The sequence below is a fragment of the Colias croceus genome, chromosome 3 (genome assembly GCF_905220415.1).
Source record: "Colias croceus chromosome 3, ilColCroc2.1".
Taxonomy (NCBI): domain Eukaryota; kingdom Metazoa; phylum Arthropoda; class Insecta; order Lepidoptera; family Pieridae; genus Colias; species Colias croceus.
Window position 1 is genome coordinate 10,021,231 of NC_059539.1, and position 21,137 is coordinate 10,042,367.

The 21,137-nt window shown below is 34.6% G+C and overlaps 2 protein-coding genes across 2 annotated transcripts; both read left to right on the forward strand.

The window, feature by feature from the left end:
* Positions 1–1,264: 1,264 nt before the first annotated feature.
* LOC123706017 lies at positions 1,265–8,401 on the forward strand. Its single transcript, XM_045655138.1, has 5 exons — positions 1,265–4,227; positions 7,529–7,600; positions 7,686–7,808; positions 7,955–8,088; positions 8,352–8,401. Exons 1-5 carry the CDS (start codon positions 1,355–1,357, stop codon positions 8,399–8,401), a joined length of 3,252 nt encoding a protein of 1,083 aa, XP_045511094.1. The 5' UTR covers positions 1,265–1,354.
* Positions 7,762–13,484, forward strand: LOC123706204 (cyclic nucleotide-gated cation channel beta-3). The gene is made up of 12 exons (XM_045655374.1): positions 7,762–7,808; positions 7,955–8,088; positions 8,485–8,744; positions 8,820–8,969; positions 9,521–9,695; positions 10,084–10,214; positions 10,510–10,633; positions 10,884–10,966; positions 11,586–11,732; positions 12,279–12,391; positions 12,751–13,030; positions 13,304–13,484. The coding sequence occupies exons 3-12, from the start codon at positions 8,601–8,603 to the stop codon at positions 13,394–13,396; spliced, it is 1,440 nt and encodes a 479-aa protein (XP_045511330.1). The 5' UTR covers positions 7,762–7,808; positions 7,955–8,088; positions 8,485–8,600; the 3' UTR covers positions 13,397–13,484.
* Positions 13,485–21,137: the final 7,653 nt, after the last annotated feature.

Below are 21,137 nucleotides of genomic sequence, written 5' to 3' on the forward strand. Positions count from 1 at the left end.
TAAGCGTATTAGTAGTATCTTCAATGCGAAATACTATTTAAAATACCGCGTAGAACGACAATGCGTCTTCTACTACTATTCATATAAAATATATTTTAAACCCGCCCTTATTAGGATACTCATCGTAGGCCCTAATAAGTGATTTAATAGTACATTCATTGTGAAATAACTATAACCGCATAGATCGACATTGCGTCATCTATTATTTTCCGCTTAAAATATATTTTATTCCGCCCGTGACAATAAGTTACGCGTATATTATTATTAAAATAGTTAATTAAAACTATATTCATATCGTTTATCCGCAGTTATAACGCTAAAATCATTATAAATCGAACATATTACATCATATTTATCTACGGTCTACCCGCACTCGAAATTTATCGAGTACCTACATTCCGCGATCCGCTGTTATAATCCGACCATATTGTAATTGCATAGTGCATACTCGGTTCTTATTACGCTTGCGTCACTGACCTACTTTATTTGGTCGTATTACTTGTTATTGTAACTTTAATTGTAACATTCTCTGTTTGAATATATACTTTTGTTATTAAAAATGCCGCCTAAGAAAATGACTAAGTTACCTGATAGTGACGCTTCGGATGTTAATGATTCGGAAGATATAAATGATTCGCAGTTATCCATGTTATTAGCTAAAAGCGAAGTTATATTCGAAATGGTGCAACAAATGTATGATTTGTCTTTAAACGTTCATAACAACGCCTCGCTTATGGAAAGTTTCCTTGACGAGTCCGCGCAGATAGAATCACTACGTGAAAGATTTGAAAAATGTTTAGACGAATACAATACTCGCTTATTATCGTTAACACCTACCGCGAAACCTGATTATAAAAGCCTCGTTGCATTCGAGTCTTTATATAGCAGAGTTATAAGAATTAAATCTCAATATTCGCAACCAAGTCCGTCACACGGAGGTATTAATAATTTGCATAAAAATAGGCCTAAATTACCGCCTATCGAATTAGTACCATTTTCGGGTGATATTCGCTCATTTCCGCTGTTTCTTTCGAATTTTGAATCAGTTGTTCATAACAATCCTGGCCTTACAGATGCCGAGCGTTTATATTATTTACTAGGTAAATTAACGGGGAAGGCCACAACTGTTATAGCTGGTATAACCCCCTCCGCTGAAAATTATAATTTAATTTTACAAACTTTAAAAGATAAATATGATGATAAACGTATGTTAGTTTCCGCGTATTTAAATCAAATGTTTGATTTTAAACCATTGTATTGTGCGTCCGCAACAAACTTTGATTTATTTACAGATAACTTTATTAGCGCAGTGCGCGCCTTACAAAATATAAAGTTAGATAATATTACAGATTTAATGATTGTTCATATCGCGCTGAAGAAGTTAGACTCAGATACTGTTCGCGCTTTCGAGACTGAGTTTGGTAGTGAAATGCCTACTTTTGATAACTTAGTTCAATTTATTCAAACTCGTGCGAAGGTATTAGAACGCATTCATCCTTCCACAAATTCGGGAATAAATAAACCGCCTCGAAAGAATAATTATAACCGCAGTTCAAATAATAATTCGTCCGCTCCGCCTAAGTATCAGTCTTACGTAACAACCGCTGATTCCGCTTATAGTTGTCTTTGTAAAAATATTACGCATCAACATTTATATAAATGTTCGAGTTTTCATAAAATGAGTCCGCAGGAACGTTTGAAATACGTAAAGGATAGAAACGCGTGTATAAATTGTCTCAGTATAAAACATCGAGTTTCTAGTTGCTCGTCGTATTCTAATTGTCGCATTTGTAAATTAAAACATCATACAATGTTACATTTGAAACGCGAATCTTCCATACCCGCGCCTGCGTCTCACCCCCCGCCGCGCAGCACACCGCCGTTGCCTGCGCCGTCGCCGCCGTCGGGCGAGTGCGTCCGCTCTGACGTAGCGCTATTTACCGCTAGCTATACAGCTGATACTGATAACGCATTTCAATGCAACGCGCCCGTGAATAAACAATGTACTATTTTATTATCAACCGCTGAAGTCGTAGCTTATAATTGTAAAGGTGAACGGCTTATTATTCGCGCGCTTTTAGATTCCGCTTCGCAAAGTCACTTCATTACGAATGAATGTTGTGAACGCTTAGGTATTAAACCGCAGAAAACCGAACGTACTATTATTAAGGGGTTCGGTGGTTCAGAAAAAATTATAAATAGTAATTCCGTAAATATAAAATTTTATTCGCGTCTTGACAACAACATATCTTTTAATATTTCACCGCTAGTTGTTGATCATGTTACGGATTTATTACCTACCGCTGTTATAGACACTTCTGTCTTATCGCATATTTCGCATTTACCGCTCGCAGATGAGAGTTTTGGCACGCCAAATAAAATCGATTTATTAATCGGTGCTTCTCTGTTCCCTCATCTGCTTCTCCCCGACGTAGTTCATGCATCTCGTGACTCGTCGGCGCCCGCTGCATTGCGCACGGTGTTAGGCTATGTAATAATGGGTTCAGTACCCACCATACCTAACATACATAAACCGCCCTTGACGTGTTGTCACGTTCAAGAGACCGCCGCTATTGACTCATTAGTCAGGCGTTTCTGGGAGCTCGAGGAGCTTCCTACCGCACCGCCCGTTCAACATCCCGATGATGTTGAATGTGAAGAATATTATAAATTAACTACAACCCGCGACCCCGTGAGTGGCAGATATATTGTTTCGCTTCCATTTAAGGATGATTTCTACACTCTCGGTGACTCATTTAATATTGCCCGCAAGCGTTTCATGTGCCTCGAAAGAAAGCTACAGGCTTCACCTAAATTAAGGTTGGCATATGATGACGTCATAAAAGATTATCTAACGAAGAATTATATTTCACCCGCGCCTCCGTATGATCCGCGTGACCCTACACCTATTTATATTATACCGCATCACGCTGTTCTGCGCGAGGATAAATCGTCGACTAAGCTGCGCATGGTTTTAGATGCTAGCATGCCAACTTCTGGAAGCCAGCGTTCATTGAATGACCTTCTGCATGTTGGGCCGAATTTACAAGGCAATTTGTTTACAATAATTTTAGGTTTTCGTCTCCACGCGATTGCCATGACCGCCGATTGCCGCCAACAATTTCTGCAGATATTCGTGCGTGAGTTTGATCGTCGTTTTCAATGTTTTTTATATCGTTTCAGCCCGCAGGATCCGCTACTTCTTTATCAATTTAATCGAGTTTGCTTCGGCATCAAGTCTAGTCCTTATCATGCACTGCGCACGGTAAGACAGCTCGTAGAAGATGACGGCGCGAAATATCCGCTCGCGAGTAGCATTGCGTCTTCCTCGTTGTATATGGATGATATCGCCTTCTCTATTCCCACGGAATGTGAAGCAGTTTCCGCGTCGCAGCAGCTCATCGATTTGTTTAAGGGAGCTCAGTGGGATCTAGTTAAATGGAATAGTAATAGTAAAAATGTGTTAGATAATCTTCCCGCTTCGCACAAACTTTTACCCTCCGCGGTAGAGTTTGATAAGACCGTGCAACATAAATTACTTGGTCTGCATTGGTCTACTGTTGATGATTGTTTTTATTTTAAAATTACCGCACCCGCAGATGTGATGTGCACTAAGCGCTCCATCTTGTCAATTACCGCCCGTCTGTGGGACATGATGGGCTTCGTTGCTCCCACAGTCGTGTATAACATCCCATCAGATAATTTCTACCATGTTTCTGGTATTGAAAATCCCGCTGACATTCTTTCGCGTGGCATTACGCCACAAAATCTCGTCTCGCACCCTCTGTGGTTCCAAGGACCCCAGTGGGCTCGTTCGGACCCATCCGGATGGCCTCTTAAGAGTCTCGATGGTGAGTCTATTGCAGACATTCCCGAACGAAAATTATGCACGCACACTGTGTGCTCGCCTATAAAGCATTGCGCTTTATACGATACCGCCCTTCGCGTCTCGTCGCGTCGTGTATTTTATATTTATAGGTTCCTTATATTATTATCCCGCCGCGGTGTTATGATGACCGTAGAGGAACCTAATTTCGCTGTAAATAAAATTATTCCCGCCCTGCAAAATAAATATTTTGCAGAGGAGTATTCTAATATACTCTATTATAAATTTTATTTGCAGGCTTTCAATCACTTGAAGCCTTTTACTCGCGACAGACTAATCCTCGTCGGACGTCTAAGCGATACCGCCCTGGAATATGCACATAAGCATCCAGCGATATTACCGCACAATGATCACATAATTATTATGATCATTGATTATTATCATATTAAATATATGTATAATATTATAACGAATTTGTTTCGTGTTATTTTAATTACCGCGCTCTTATTAGCATTACCCGCGCCGCAAGTCAAATCTGATCACGTCAGTTTGCTTGATAGGCATTCGCTACTGGACAAGTTAGTCCAGTCGTTTTGGAAACGTTGGAGAATGGAATACTTACACGGTCTGCAGGTTAGGCAGAAATGGAATACGCCTTCCACACCTATTACTCCTGGAACGGTCGTGGTTGTGATAAATGATAATGCACCGCCCCTAACCTGGCCTTTAGCCGTCGTAGAGAAAGTACATCCTTCAAAGGACGACGTCGCGCGCGTTTGTACAGTTAGAACCGCCAAGGGAACTTACCTTCGCCCGGTCGTTCGTTTATGTCCGCTTCCAAGACAATAGTTATATCGCATTAATGTATTACCGCAGTTAGTTAAGTTAAATTTTAAGTTTTTGCACCGCTTTCGATATAATTTCTTAGTTATAAATACCGCCGTGACTTTAGGAATTTTTTATACCCGCTCGCATTACGCGATCCTAGAGTCATAGAATTTGTTAGTTATATTTTCCGCCGTGACTTTAGGAATCCTTTATACCTACCCCGCTCGCTTTACGCGATCCTAGAGTCATAGAATTTGTTAGTTATATTATTTTCCGCCGTGACTTTTAGGATTTTTTATTATCCCGCTCGCATTTTGCGCTCCTAGAGCCATAGAATTTTTTATTTATATTACCGCCGTGGCTCTTAGGACTTTATAAACCCGCGCGCATTATGTGATCCTAGAGTCATAGTTTTTCGCTGTATCTTATGATTGGTTTTAAATGGTGACCCATTTAGGGCGGGTGGATATGGTAACGCCAATATAATTAAAATAGTAAATGTAGAAATTAAATGTTTATTATTTGTGGTGTACTCCTTCATCCTTCCCTACATACGAGCACAACCAATCATCACGCGCTATTTAGCGCTCGTCACGTGACCTACCTATGTCACGAACGACAGCCAGTAGTTCTCTCCGATCTTTAGCGAGGATCGGGACTCACCGCCGGAGAGCTTCCACGAGGCTCTCTAGATCATCAGGCATTGTGCTTTTGTAACACCCCCGGGGCATCCCGTGCCCCGGCCCTTGGTCGCGCTCACCGCCGCGTGTGTGTTTGTGTGGAGTGTTGGACTGGACCCGTTCTTCCCCGCCGCGAGCTGGAGGACCCTGACCGCGTGGCGCGGCGTGTGTTCTGGACGCTACTCCCTCCGACGAGGTATGTGCCGTGTGTTCCCGTCTTTCCCCTCTTTGCTAACACCACGTTGATCTAAATACAGTCCACTTTATATCGAGAATATATTTACTTATATTTTTTTATATTGGCGCGACCATAGATAATTGATAAATATTAATCAGAACCTATACTAATATTGCTGAAGGGTTTGTTTGTTTGTTTTTTCAAACGTTTGTTTGAACGCACTAATCTCAGGAACTACTGGTCCGATTGAAAAATTATTTCAGTGTAGTTTATAAATTTATCTACAATAATAATTATCTGCGGGCAAAAACTTACATAATCCCATTCTCAGATGTCAAAAATGTCTCCAATTCGGTGCTGAGGATATGCCGTGAAAGTGTAACAGATAGACAGACATAGGTATTTTCACATATATATATTACTAGTTTTCCGCCCCCGTTTTCAAATAAACTCCCGCATGGTTCCCGTTCCCGTGGCATTTCCGGGATAAAACCTATCATATATGATAATATGCTAAATTTCATTGTAATCGGTTCTGTAGGTAGTATTTGCGTGAAAGAGTTAAGAGTACCTAACAAACATACACATACACATCCATCCTCACAAACTTTCGCATTTATAATATTAGTAGGATAGATCATAGGACTAGCTTTCCGCCCGCAGCTTCGCCTGCGTTTTTAAAAGAAAAACCCGCACAGTTCGTTTCCATGGGATTTCCGGGATAAAACCTATGTGTTAATTCAAGTTACTCTCTTACGTAATATTAGTAGGATACTTATATGGATAGGACTAGTTAAACATTTTCAGTTCATATCAATTTCATAACAATAATTATTACGACGATGATTTGAAAATATAAAAATAATAAGACTAAATATTCCAGAATACTTTTGAATATTTAAATTCATCTCAATCAGAATATTATATTGAGTAATGCGAACAAGGCCTTCCCATTAGCCTCCATCGCGATGTGATTTGAATATGAAGAGTGCTCTCCTATTGAGGAATGAAAACAATCCCAACACCAGCTATGAATAATATTGTGGGGAAATTAAATTGATAATGGCTTTCTATATACGGATGTAATAGGTTTTGTAAACGCGCTATCGACATCACATTTTTTTTATATCATCACATATTTTTATATGAATCAATGTAGATATTTGCAAAACACAAAATTAAACATTTAATGCAAATCATGCTATTTTTTGTTTTTGTTCATTTTTACGTAACTATCTAACCGTAAACCGACAATCTGAAGAGTGAAAGTGAAAAGAAAACTATAAGCATTTACCATTTGCAATTGACTCTAGCGAATCTCCACTTTGCTCTATATTCACGCAATGTCCTGAGTAGAAATAAGATTTATTTTTTATTTTTTATCTTCTTATATTTTATTTTTAAGTAATTTGATTTGATCTGGAATATATATTTAATGATAAGGATATAGAACAAAAATGTCAGACTATATTTCAAGACTCGCCATTAAACACAGCCCAATTTCGCAAGGGATCCGAACGACCAAGCTTGGTTTATGTTCATTTTTATAGAAGTCATAAACTGACAAACGATGTCCACTCCTTGAATTTTCACGGTTGATACTTGTATATAGTGTATCGTGTTCGTGTATAGCTTTATAGCATTCCTAGAGGCATTGAATTAAACAAACACAAAGCTATAAAATTATTGAAAAAATAAAATAACAGACCTGCGTGAAAACTTTGTAAGACATAAGAAGAACCACTAAACAGTGTGTTGCTATTTCTATATATTGTGATAAAAATAAATTTGCGTAATATTTCATGATTAAATTTCTTTTCAGCACACAGTGTACCCGTCGTCATCTAAAGCTGAAACTGTCAGTGCCCCTGTAGCCAAAGTTTCTCGAGGATCATGGGGAACTCCAGATTGCACACCTATACGCACAATGTAAAACAAACCCTAATATATTTTTGAACTTTACCTGATTTTGATCAATATTCTTACAGTTGTTTTTATTTTGTTATTATCATTCAGATTGACGAAGACACCATCTAACATTGATCCAAATTCTATTGTCCGTGATGAAGAAGTCGTGAAGAATAAAGGGTAGGTGTATACCTAAATAAAACCATTATAACATTCTATCGTTTAATTTATTAAAAACAACTTAACAAAGAACCTTTTATTCCAGATCGATATTTGTTATAGAAAAACGTGTGCGGTTATTCGAAAGTCCTAAAAATAAGACTAAGGATGAAGAGAAAGAAACATCGACAGAACTGTCGCACTTCGAAAGGCGTAAAGTTTCTAAAAGGTTAATATACCCACAATCATTTATAAATACTTATAATAAGGTCTTAGGTTTTTGTAAGGAAATAGTTCTATATATTTCATGCTTCAGATACCTAGTTTAAAATAAAATGATCCTTAGAATAATATCTTTCACAAATTTCATTGTAGGCATTCAGAAGATAAGATAGAAGCTATTGAATCACCACAAAGTCCAGTGCCATCTATAACATGGAAAGATAAAAAATGCAGAAGCTTCAAATTGCCACCATTATTTGACCCGTACGTGCCGATTGATCCTCAAGGTAATTCCATAATTTATTTCATTTCATTTATAAGTGAGATATTTTTAAAGACGACAGAATCCACATATTGTGTATAAAATATGGATCATTTAAAGTTTTATTGGCTATCTAATAACGATCTCAGTTGGATATCAATTAGACTTCCCTTTCGAATTAATGCTCAATAAGCTTGATATCTGTAATATATTGTAACTTGACTTCGTATAGTTCTTACAATAAATATTAAAAATATAAATATTCCATTAATTCGTTATCACACCTAGATAAAACAAAACCTGTGTTAGAATTCGAACTAGTGGTATCTAGATTTTAAATTTGTCATCTCATTGAAAAGATTAACTCCATATTGAAAAATACTTAAATCATTTGTGTTTACTATGAATTTTCCATTCCCAGGTCGAGTGTACATAACCTGGCTATTCCTAGTAACATTCTGCTATAGCTACAACGCTTGGGCAGTAGCCCTCCGCGCTACTTTCCCGTACCAAACCCCAGAAAACCTCCCCTTTTGGATGACCGCTGATTATTTCTCCGATATTATCTATATCCTTGATGTTGTTTTCGTCAAACCGAGACTAATGTTCTTGAGCGAAGGTTTCTGGGTCACTGATCAGACGGAAACTAGAAAGAATTATAAGAGGAAAACCCAGTATAAGGTAAACAATTGTTGGAAGATTATTTCATTCTTGAATATTGTGAAAATAATGATTAATCAAATAAATTGTTTACAGTTTGATGTAATCTCCCTTCTGCCATTGGATATTTTTTACTTTTACTTCGGAACAAGTATGGTGATACTGCGATTCCCGAGGGTACTTAAATTACAGACGTTTTGGGAATTTCACCAGGCAATGGACCGAGTGCTCTCTTCTCCATACGTGGTTCGTATTGTCATGACTATGTTCCGCAATATTTTAAAAAATCTTAAATGTTTCATTACGCCTTATGCTGCTTATCATCTTGTAGGCTATACTCCATAATATTGATTGACCAGTGACCTATCACCACATCACCATTGAAATACTAGATATAATAAATAGTTACTGGACTCACAATTTCTTCTTTAATTTCAAATAAACACCTTATTTCATAGCAATCATAGCTTCAAAGTCTATTTATAATATACCCTCATTAGAAAACGTATCACGAATGCACGTGTTGGTAGTGTCTTCTTCGGACAAGTTTTCGTTCGAGAGTTTTTAGTCCATTGAAATGTTACCTACATTTTTTAGACTTAACCTTGCGTTTTTTAGTGGACGCAATTTTATTATTTTCATGTGTAGGGGGGGGGGGGTCAGTATAACATTATAAAAATAAAATTGCGTCCTCTAAAAATGCAACCCCAAATGTAATTTTTCAATGGACTACTTAGTTGTTTATTGTACTTTAATTTAATTTATACCGCATTATATTTGTTCAAAATTGTTTCTAGGTGCGGATCGGCAAGACCCTTTTTTACATATTTTACTTGATCCACCTAAATGCTTGCGCATACTACGCCATGAGCGATTACATAGGTCTCGGCTCTAATAGCTGGGTATATGACAATGTTGGAAACGCGTACATACGATGCTTCTACTTCGCTACCAAAACTGCTACGTCTATTGGTGAGTTATCTTTAACGTATGTAATTAACTAGCTGTTCGCTGCGGTTTCGTTTACAGGGAAAAAGAAAATTAACAGTTAGACGTGTCACATTTTAAATAAAGCGCCATCTATCGGAATTTATAAATTTGGGAATGATTCAAGTGCGTATCATAATGGATTTTCCAATGGGAATGAGATCAGAGATGTTTACTGCGATAATTTAGTGTAGAAAACTACTACACTAAAATCTTACTATAAAATCGATCCGTTATGCCGGAAAAGAAAAACAAACATAGACACTTTCGCATTTATAATAAAACTATTAGAAGTAGTATACTATTATATTGTCTGTGATGTTAGCAAGTATTTGTTAACTTTTTAACTATAACTTTAACTTTTGATTTGTAGGTAAAAATCCAAAACCAGGGAATACATTTGAGTACTTATACATGACGGCCGCTTGGCTCATGGGCGTCTTCGTGTTCGCTTTGCTCATTGGGCAAATACGAGATATCATTGCTACGGCTACTCGACAGAGAGTAAGTCTAATGGTTCTTTTATTAAATATCTGTTATAATTTTTGACCTAAATTATATTCATCTTTAAAGCCCGTGGAATTAAACGAAAATAATATCTATTTTGAAAATTTTCCGCCTCTTGTTCTTTTATCAGTATACTTCTCGAAGACCCCCTGGTTTAGCACCTCACAATCTATTTATATTGATTTGTGCTGTCTGATTCTCTCTAGTCAACTCAAAAAATCAAGTTTATATTTATGTACGACAGTATTACCTAATAATTTTTTCGTTTCGTTCTATTCTATTAAACAAACAGGCAGAATACCGCAAGAAAGTGGACGGCTGTATCCGATACTTACGTCGATTAAATATGCCCATTAACCTCCAAAGACGAGTTACCTGCTGGTTCAACTACACTTGGAGCCAGCAACGCTGTTTTGGTAAGAACGTGTGAAAGAAATAGTATGTGACATATTATTTCTCTGAATATTTAGCTCGTTGTTTCACATTTCTTTCTCCATAGCCTTTATAAAAAAATATTTTTAGCTAGTAAGTGCGAGTCAAAATAAATTTAGTTTGGCTTTTGCTTTTTCACTAATAATAATCCATGTTCTAATAAATATTGTCTTGAATATCTACATAGGGGCATTATAACTTTCAGTTTATGATGATGATGACGATTTTTTTCAGATGAAGCAAAAATTCTTAATTCTTTGCCATATAATATGAAGCGCGATGTAGCTTTGGAAGTGCATATGTCCACGTTAAGTAAGGTAAGAATTAATACATAATTTAAATGGTGTGTAAAATTTTTGTATACAAATGGAAATCCTTATACACGTCAGATTATTTACCCTGACGAGTTTTTTTTAATGCGTCTTTAGCCACGCCGGGCCGACGCGACGCCAAGCCACTCGGCCATCCGTGATCCCTCCAGAGCAATCGAACTTATTCCACGCCCACGCCATCTATTGAGATGTTTAAAAATTCATTATTTGAATGATTGTTTATCGTTGTTTATATTATTTTACATTTTTATTTTACAGGTTTCAATTATTTTACATCTTGTATCTTTTCGCCATACCGCGTGGCTGAGGCTAGGTAAAAAGATGCGAGTTCGAATCCCGCCTGGTGATCGATATTTTTTTATTCTTTAAAATACTTATGTGTCATCTATTAAAACATTTGATTGAAAATATTTTTCTTTTATCCTTTTTTGTTATAAAATTGTTAATTATTCGTCAGTCAATAATAAATGCCTTTTAATTAATATCCATCGCGAAATTGTATGGAGAAAATACCGATTTGGTCATATCCATCGAGCAATCGCGTTAATATAGAGAAAATGCCAACCGCATTTCCTCTTAAGAACTTCAAGCAAAATTCACTCAGGTCCAACTATTCCGGGACTGTTCGACCTCACTCCTCCGTGACCTGGTGCTCCAACTACGACCAGTGTCCGTGTTACCGGGAGATCTGGTCGTGCGCCGCGGGGACGTGGGCCACGAGATGTACATCGTGAAGACTGGCGAGTGTCTGGTGAGGGGTGGTTGATAGGTTTCACAGCTTCTGGATGTGTTCTGCTTAGCTTGTCTGTCAGTTTGAATGCTATTGCAAATTGCTGCTGCGTGATTTGGTACTGCAGCTGCGATCGGTTATCATAGATATGCTACCGGGAGATCTGGGCTGGCTAATATGTATATCTTGAAGTGCCTGGTGAGGGGGTGGTTAGGATGGTTCCACAGCTTCTAGTTGTGTTGATAGGCTTCACAGTTACTGTATGTGTTCTGCTTAGCTTGTCAATCAGTAACAATTTCATTACACCTTGCTGCTCCGCGTGCTGTTTTGTACTTAAAATAATAATTAAATGTTTTGGATTCTATGCTTATCAGAATTTTATGGTAAAAACTAACATAATAGGCTTTAGACAAAAGTGTATGTTCATAATAAGTAGGTGTTATTTCTATAGCAATCACAATCAAATTGCAATAATTTGATCTGTATTCGCAGTGCCTGGCCATTTTAAATAACTTAACTTACATACTTATATAACATTATTTTATACAACTTTCAAATCACTCGCAGGTAATGTCCCCTGACGAAAAAGAGGTTTTAGTAACTCTTGGTGAAGGTTCTGTCTTTGGCGAAATCAGTCTTCTCGGTATAGATGGTCTAAGGAGACGCACTGCTACAGTACGGTAAGATATAGTTCCTTCCGTAGTTATAAATAAATGTTTCAGTACAATTTTCACACACGGACGATCTGATCCCACACTATATGATTGCGCTTGCGTTATGGAAACCTCGTGTTGGTTGGTAGTGGCCCTGCCTTCCAAGTCAGAGGTCGTGGGTTCGATTCCCACCCGGGGCAAATATTTATTTAAATTTATATATGTATGTATGTTTATCAGCCATCTGGTTTCCATAACACAAGCGAAAGCTTAGTATGGGATCAGATCTATCCGTGTGTGAAAATTGTCCTGAAAATATTTAATATGCGTTTTAAAATCAAAACTGTACTATATTCTCATGAAATTTTCTCCTCATTTCGAACTAGATCTCGTGGTTACTCCACTCTCTTCGCCCTATCCCGTAGCGACCTAGACACAGCATTAGATTACCATAAAGAAGCGGCTAAAATCCTCCGTCGTAGAGCCGACCAAATAATTCGGGAAAATGCAGCAAGGCAGGCTAAACATAAAATGTCTAAACATAGAGATGAAGGAGCTAGGAGGAGAAGGAGTGGCAGTAGTAATGATAGCTTGACTGTGGACAAAAGGAACAGGTCGGCTAGTGCACAGTCTAAGAGGAAGTTGTCTATGGTGTCTGAAGATAAGGTGAGAAATAAACTATTTTTTTTAGATTTTCTGAGATATGTCGTAGTTCAAGAGACCAGTGTAATAGTATTTTTACTAGTTTATACATTTTTTTTTATTATAATTACACTATAGTATAAAGCTAATGTTACGTAAATCAGGAATAGTACATACATTCCAAATTACTAAGAAAGAAGATAGACTTTTTAGACACATTCATTATTTTATTTTGCATTATTTAAGGAAAAAGAGTATTTTACAAAAAATATATTTTTAAGACTATTTTTTAAACAGCCAGCTGAAATACACCCGAATCCATCGCCCGTACCGCGCGCAGAGCTTCGAACACCGATACCAACCATCGTTCTTTCCAGTGAAATTAATTAATTGTAACAGTATTTAGTAATAACAAAAATAATTGAAATAAAAAAGGGTGTGCCGAGCACACGTGTCAGAAGTGAAACATTTTTGGCAAGATTCAAAGATTCAAAGACCAAAATCTTCGCTTTACTCCATGACGTGACAGTATATCCATGACACGACCTTGAAATTTTACTCTCAAAGCGTCTAAAGAAGTTTTACTTCAATAATAATATTTCTAATGATACTTAAATAAATCTGTAAGGTGAACTGGGCGATTTCGACTATGGGGCCTTAGTAAAAATTTATCTCACTATTTTCGTTCAAACATATTTATTTAAACAAACAAATTACAATTTTTACTTAATCTACGATCTTAACTATAAAGAGCTTTTGTAAGAATGTTCGATCCTCTTCTGTTCAGCTAATATTGAAATATTTATCACTACGACGATCCTTAGATAGCTCCATCATTTAAATTGCTCCTTTATTCTCCAGAATTACCTATTGTCCACTGAATGGGCTTATTGATAATATCAATACATTCTTTCTTGGAAGTCCAATGTGTAATCATACAAAATTAATTGGAAGTCAAATCTTCCTTAGGTTTCAACTTTGCCACTGTGCTTATCTTCTTTTTATTTTAGAATTAAGTGGGCTTCTGTATGTTTGTGTAATCAGTTGGTTCCCTAGACCTCGTGTGAAATAACGATTTTCCTGAAACATTTATTTCACAATTTTCTTTTTGTACATAAAGTTTTTTGATGATTATATCGCATTTGGGGATATTTACAAAATTTCTTCCATAGGATACTTTATTGCTGCCATTTGACATTTTTTACTATTCATTGTATTCAATATTTCAGACTCAGAAGTGTACTTCTGCAATATATTTCCTTAACAAATTAATTGATTTATTTCAATACAATCTTCAGCTTCATACGTTTCTTCTTCATTGTAAGCTTTCGCATAATAGGATAGGAACAGGATAAGTTATATTGGATAATGGGTACAATTTTTCTTGTCTTAAATACAATACTCTTAACTAACGGTGTTTCTATTACAAAGTACACTATTCCATCAAAACTTTTACTATCTAAAGTAATAAACTTTTCTAAATCATTAACATTTTTCGCCATAACAATTTCTCTTGGAATATTACTTCTAACAATTGAGATTGCAATATACTATAATTTTACATTTTATGTTCAGCAAAATTAATCGCTATTGTCAACCTTTCACTAACACCTTGTAAAGTTTGAGCTTGTAATAACAATAATAGCAACTTTTTCTAAAAAATACCACATACCTTTTTCGTATTTCGCGTTTTCGTATCAACGGAATACTTTCAAACGCATATACTCGTCTGATGGTGGGTTCAGACGCTTGCTTGATAACGGTAGGTATATGGATCCATAGTATGGATAATACTTGGAATATAATAGTATGATGAAAAACTCGCGTTACTTTCAAGACTGCTCTCACTCTCAGAAGGAGAGTGATTCTCTCCAGTATCCCTATAGTTATATACAAAAGTCGGGGGTTTTAGGTGGAAAGGAATCATGTTAGGATTATGCTACTAGGTATAGGTACTCACAAAAAATATCCTTCCTTTATCATTTCCTCCCTCGAACTTGTATTTTCACTTTTTATTTTTGTGGTAATGCCCAACTTTCAATCTTAAAAGTTTTCGCGAAATTTTTCGCAAATTACTATGATTTACTTTTTTATTCACTTGTTGGCCCTTGAGTTGGGCGCTTGTAAATCTCTGTCGCGATATTCGTAAAAAAAATATTTAACGAAACAAATTCTACGACCTTAACTGTAGAGAGCTGGTGAAAGAATGCTCGATCCTGTTGATCAGCTTAATTATATTGAAATATCTACCACTACGACGATCCGGTAGGTACAAGACATGTACAAGACTACCGTTACAATGATAGTTCCCTTGTTTTCCTGAATTACCTATTGTCCATTGAACAGCCTTATTGTCACCAGAATACAGATATATGATTAAATAGTTTATTAGAATGCTAATTGTTAACTGGACAGCTATGGCAAAAGGTAAAGTTTAAATTTCAAAATTGATAGTCACAATCGCCTCGGTTCACCTTAACTGAAATAAATCTTACGCCAAAACAATTTAGTTTCATAGTTCTCTATATTTAAGCTTATGTAATTTTGATAATTTAAACGCTTGAGATTATTATCTATGAATAAGTACAAATGTAAGTAAGTTTAATATGTTGCTTAGTTTAATTCTAATTATCTAAATATCGATAAAATGTTTTTTATCAATCGATGTATATTTTTTTTTTAATTAAGCGAAGTTAAGAGGAAGCTCCCTAACATAATTTCTGGCACTGAGAGACCGGTTAGACCGCTACGGTGCTAGACGCTAACACAGCCGTAATAAAGTTGAATATCGCGTGCGCTCTTTGATCGCGTTCGAGCTCGAAACTAAATCTCATAAGTCTCAATTCTTATTTCGTTTATAACTAAAGTAATAATTGATCTAGAGAAAAAATGTCTTGGGATTGGATAGTAAACTATATTTTCTTACTGTTAACATTTATTTTTTAGACAAAGCCCAAGTAAATCTTTAAAAAAATGTAATAATCCTTAAAAAAGGCATAATTTTTGAATAAAAAATGAATCGAGTGAAAATGTTATAATTACGTAACTGTCTTGTACATGGAAAGAAAAAGAACCAATAAATCATATATACTAAAGTTCCATTTTTATTGTATGTGTGGCTGTTTCAGAATATTAATGCAAATTCACATAAAATTTAGGGAGCCTCCTCTTAAGTTATGAACATACAAAATATAGTTTAGCCTTTTTCCATATTTTAGTAGTAATTCAATTCGTATGTGACACATCACACAGGTCACATACTCACATACCTACCCAGCGCGCCAGCGTGCAAAGATAGCACCAACCAACATACTGCTGAATGTCCCACAAAGGAGACAGGTTGTAGTAATTGAAGAAAGCACAAAGAATAAAATATTTATGAGTTATAATTAATTTATTATATTGTATTAAAAACATATGTACCTATGTAATAATATATTTTAAAGCGTATATACCTAACAACCAAACAAAACAACTATACACTTTGGAATCCATGGGACCTGAATCAATTGCATATAAACGTGTTTGTTCACAAATCAGAATTTTTATACGTATAATATAAGTGCCTAGTTTCTAAGACTGTATATATGCTACAAGAAAATATAATATATATCGATGTCGAATTGTTTTTTATTTCACCCTTACACCTAAGTGTACCTACTTCGAAAAATGTAGGCCGCCCTTTAATTTTAATTATGTACCTATAATATCTTCATTTTCTCTGCAGTTAGAGTATATTATACTTAGTACAGTTTTAATTTTTACTGATTTTTACTGATGTACCTATAATGTCAATGATCCTATAAGGAGTAGTTAAATAAAAATAAAACAAATATTTGACCGTATTTGCTAACTAAGTAAGGTAACTATAAGATGCTAAAAAATTTCAATTTCTTTGTCATAAAAATAAGGAACACGTAAAAACCTTTGTTTAATAGAGCTACGAGAGTCATTAAATATTCTCCCTAATGGGCCAATCCTTGCTAATACATTAATTTCTGTAATGGCTTTGTCAACATAGCGTGCAAAACATCGAATATTTAGGGCCAATACTTGTCATTGATATTTGATATACGAATGTAAACTTTATTTTCTCCTAAATAAATACCATTCTACAGAAATAATGCACTTCAGGAAATAATGTCGCATGATTATACGTTACAAATTAAACTGTTTGTAGTACTATAGCAGCGGTATACTATATAATTTCCAATTTTAATATCATTTTAGGTACCTAATATAGGTATTACAAAACAGTAAGTAATAAAAGCATGCATTAATTTATTTGATTATCAAAACAAATCTTTTCAAACAAAAAACAAACGATAATGTGTAGTAAAATTTCGACGAAGTAACATTGCGTGTCGTCAATAATTTTATCTACATTAAAGGCGAAAAAAGAAAGGTTAAAGAAGGAAAGTAAATAAAACAGTAATTTGCAGCGACATTTTCTGTTGCCCTCCCTTTAATTTATTTAAGGACAGATGTAAACATGGGACATGAAAGCCTATATTAAAACGGATCTTGATAATCCCTTATTTTTCGCATTCCTCAATATGTAGCTCCAAGCAGTAATTAATTCCTAGCTAGGTAATATTTACTGTATTTTGTAACAATTAACAAAATTTTTAAAGCAGGTTTATATCAATTAGGTAATGTGAATAAAAAGTTTCTTCGTTGACAACCGCCCTTAGAAAAGTAACCGACAGGCAAACCAACCCCTTGACGGGGTAAGTCAAGTTCCAACTGGTTACTTAGTCGCTAATCAAACTTTGAGCGCATCGGGCTCATTTAAATCAATTTGTTTGTTGTACTTTTATTAATTTCGAAATAATTTGGGAATGCAGTGACTTATAAAAACTTCGGTGTCTTAAGGTGAGTTGATCGTATCGCAATTATTATTTGTTTTTTAATTAAAACGAAAAAAAAAAACGATGAAAATTGAAACGTAACATTGTTTTAAGATGCAATTCGTTAATTATTAAATAATAGCTTTGAAATAATTTAATTATTTTTTATTAAATTTGGTGATAAAAATCTTCGCGGTGTGAATATTAATGATATTTTTGTAATAAATCTACTTAGCCATATGGAAAACACAATTTAAATTCAAATTTACTTTCTCATTACCTAGGTATATGTTACAAATTTCGTAATAATTAAAATTAAAAAATAGATTGCTTTTTGGATATAGAAAGAAGATGATAAATATTTTTTAATTTTATCTAGGTACTTTTTACTTCAGGAAAGAATCTAGTTGTTATTTTATTTTATTTAATTATTTTCTAATTTTCTGATTTTATTTTTTTTGTAATCTTCCTTTTAATAGGGATGCAAATTTTAATATATAAAACAAGTACAATGTAGTAGTACCTACCTACACAGTTACGCATAGGTAATCTTTAACTTTGCCAATTACCTATTTCTTCTGTATTTAAGTAGGTATCCTGTTTTTGTATTTACTTATATCATTTAGAAAAAAATAAAATTCAAAAGCAAATTCTCGTAACTGTAAATGGCTTGAGGACGCGTCTTTAAAAAAATTACCGGTCAAACATTGGTCGTCTTAACGTTTGTAAAACCAATTCAATAATAAAGATTTATAATAAACTACCTAATAATTAAATCCCCAATGGCCCAATAGTAACGAATACTACTTATGAAGTTATGTAGTACCTAAGTATGTATGTGTAAGTATTCAATTATTGATTCACTCAAAACGCACACATCAATTATATCGACTACCTACTAAGTAATTCAATGTCAATACAAGATCAAATCACGTAATAAATAACGAATTGATACCGAAGCAACAACAACTGGAAATACGAACGGATATCGTAAAAGCCTTTACCGCTGAAATATCTAATTTCATTATTTTTGTGGTCGTAAGTCACGAACCTCGCGTGATTTAACCTAAGCGCAATTTATTGCTCTATGGCAATATTATGCACTGAAAAATGAAAATAGAAAGTTTAGATACATAGAGAAATGAATGCAATTAGCTTTTTTATACAGAAAAGCGGTAAGATACACTTTTCTCAGTACCTAATTTAAAAAATGTGAATATTATAGACATACTTACCTACAAAATTAAAAAAAATAAATAGTGTCAACGAAAACACTCTACGGAAATAAAAAAGAAAAAAAGATAAAAAAAGATGTCACGAGAACACGCGTTTTACTATAAGAAAAGTCTTAATTTTTTCTGAAAATATTTTAACTATGTAACTACTCTAAACGAATAGGTTTCGATTTCATTTCGATTCATAACAAAAATTGCTGCAAACATGCAGTAAGTTATACTTTTAGTGCGATTTTGTCAAAGGTACCTACAACTACTTGAACGTGAGCGTACAATTTCAGTTTAAATCTATTTCCTACCAATGTTACCGAAAGCCGAAAGCGACATGCATAGGACATAGGTTGATAGGTACTATACACATTCATGAAATTCTATTCCGCGGTTAACGTTTGTTTCGACTAATCTACATGATTTTATCGATAAGAATCAGCTATATTGCTGAGAGTAGGTTAACCATTGGGAATCCAATTATTCAGAAAAAATGTTGTTATATTAACATTTAACGAATAGGAAAGTAAGTAATAAGTAAAAATATAATTGTAAATCAAAACGTTTTCCTTAATAGGTATTGACTATTGTATATTTTTTTAAGATAAAGATATGCATTGTAGACCGCCTAATATAATAAAAAATTAATTAATTCGCTTTGAAATCTACGTATCATTTCAAAATGCTTTTTTAGATGCATGTGAAAAAAGAACCGAATCAATGCAGTATAATTTCTGCATTATGATGAAAAATTGCAGCGATTTTTCATAAGGCAAATCGCAGTATTGCATGAACAATTTGGACAGTTAGTTACTCGAAGCCAATACCAAAGTTATCTGCAATTATTCCGAAACTTGCAGTGAACTTTTTAGACGTTATTAACCTCAATGCCAGGTTCGTCAGGTGGATTTGTGTGTACATTGTAGAGTATACATATACTTTTTTTTTAATTATTAAGTAACTAAGTAAGTACCTGTAGATACTAGATAGTAAGTTTTGTTTTTCGGAAATTAGCAGTAGATATTACCTGCTTCTTAATACGAACAGGCTCTACCTTCATAAAATTTCAGCTCTATCAGCCTAAAAATAAACTTATTTTATTCCAGGTACCTTTTAAAATTCAGTTCGTTGGTATGTATAACAAATCGTATGGCTATAAATGGTGTCCAAGTAGATATTTATTAAAGAAACTTTTTTTTTTACCAATCCTTAGTCAAAATAAATTAAATCATGTTAACAATTTGTACATTTATAATAGTGAGTATTTAGAAGCAGAATGCAACTGGGTGTGAGGTCAAAAGAAGGTTCAATTTTCGTGATCATTTCAGAATAAAAAATATAGGTTGTTGTTAAACCTCTATAATAACAAGATCATGTATCAAATTTAATGGCTGTTTGTAAGGACCGCTGACAAATATTTACCCAATATTTTTCATGAACTAAGTGAATTTATATCAAAACAACTAAGGGTGGGTACAGCAATCAATCAACATAATGTTTAGGGGATTGCGTAGGTACCTATAGCTACAAAAATAAGTTATAGCTAATATGAGTAATAGAACATTTAAGTGCTAATAATGTTAGTATATAACGCGGTTGTTAAATGAAACTACTTTTATAAATGCTTGTCAAAGTCAACATGAAAAAAAAAACAGAGTTTGAGTTTAAATAGATACGGTTGGGACTTGGGTGGCAATTAGCTCAGCAGCATGAATATTGCATGTATAATACGTATTCTCTTTTTTTATTTTCTAAATTCTATAGTATATTTTAGTTTAGAATATGAAATAGAGTGATCAAGGCAAGGCCGTTGATTATTGGCGAAGCGAAATTTGAAAAGCTCGATTTCAAATCCCAGCTTATGATAAAGCTGCTCTTCCTATATCTATATATTTTTAATTTTAACATAAAGTCTGTGTTTGAATTATATTGTCATATTCTAATTGTATTGTGTGCTAATCGTGTTATTTCAATTTTGTGGAGTCAAATAAATGATCTTTCTTTCTTTCTTAATTTTTTTTTTTTGTAAATTCCATAAAATGCCATAAATTATATTCT

What these genes read in the sequence shown, in the direction of transcription:
- LOC123706017 (XM_045655138.1), top strand. Translation starts at nt 1,355, where the DNA reads ATGATTGTTCATATCGCGCTGAAGAAGTTAGACTCAGATACTGTTCGC. An exon ending in AAGCATCCAGCGATATTACC is followed by an intron (nt 4,228 to 7,528) that starts GCACAATGATCA and finishes ATTATCATTCAG; the next exon opens with ATTGACGAAGACACCATCTA. An exon ending in AGGCGTAAAGTTTCTAAAAG is followed by an intron (nt 7,809 to 7,954) that starts GTTAATATACCC and finishes ATTTCATTGTAG; the next exon opens with GCATTCAGAAGATAAGATAG.
- LOC123706204 (XM_045655374.1), top strand. Translation starts at nt 8,601, where the DNA reads ATGACCGCTGATTATTTCTCCGATATTATCTATATCCTTGATGTTGTT. An exon ending in GAGCCAGCAACGCTGTTTTG is followed by an intron (nt 10,634 to 10,883) that starts GTAAGAACGTGT and finishes GATTTTTTTCAG; the next exon opens with ATGAAGCAAAAATTCTTAAT. An exon ending in TGAAGACTGGCGAGTGTCTG is followed by an intron (nt 11,733 to 12,278) that starts GTGAGGGGTGGT and finishes AATCACTCGCAG; the next exon opens with GTAATGTCCCCTGACGAAAA.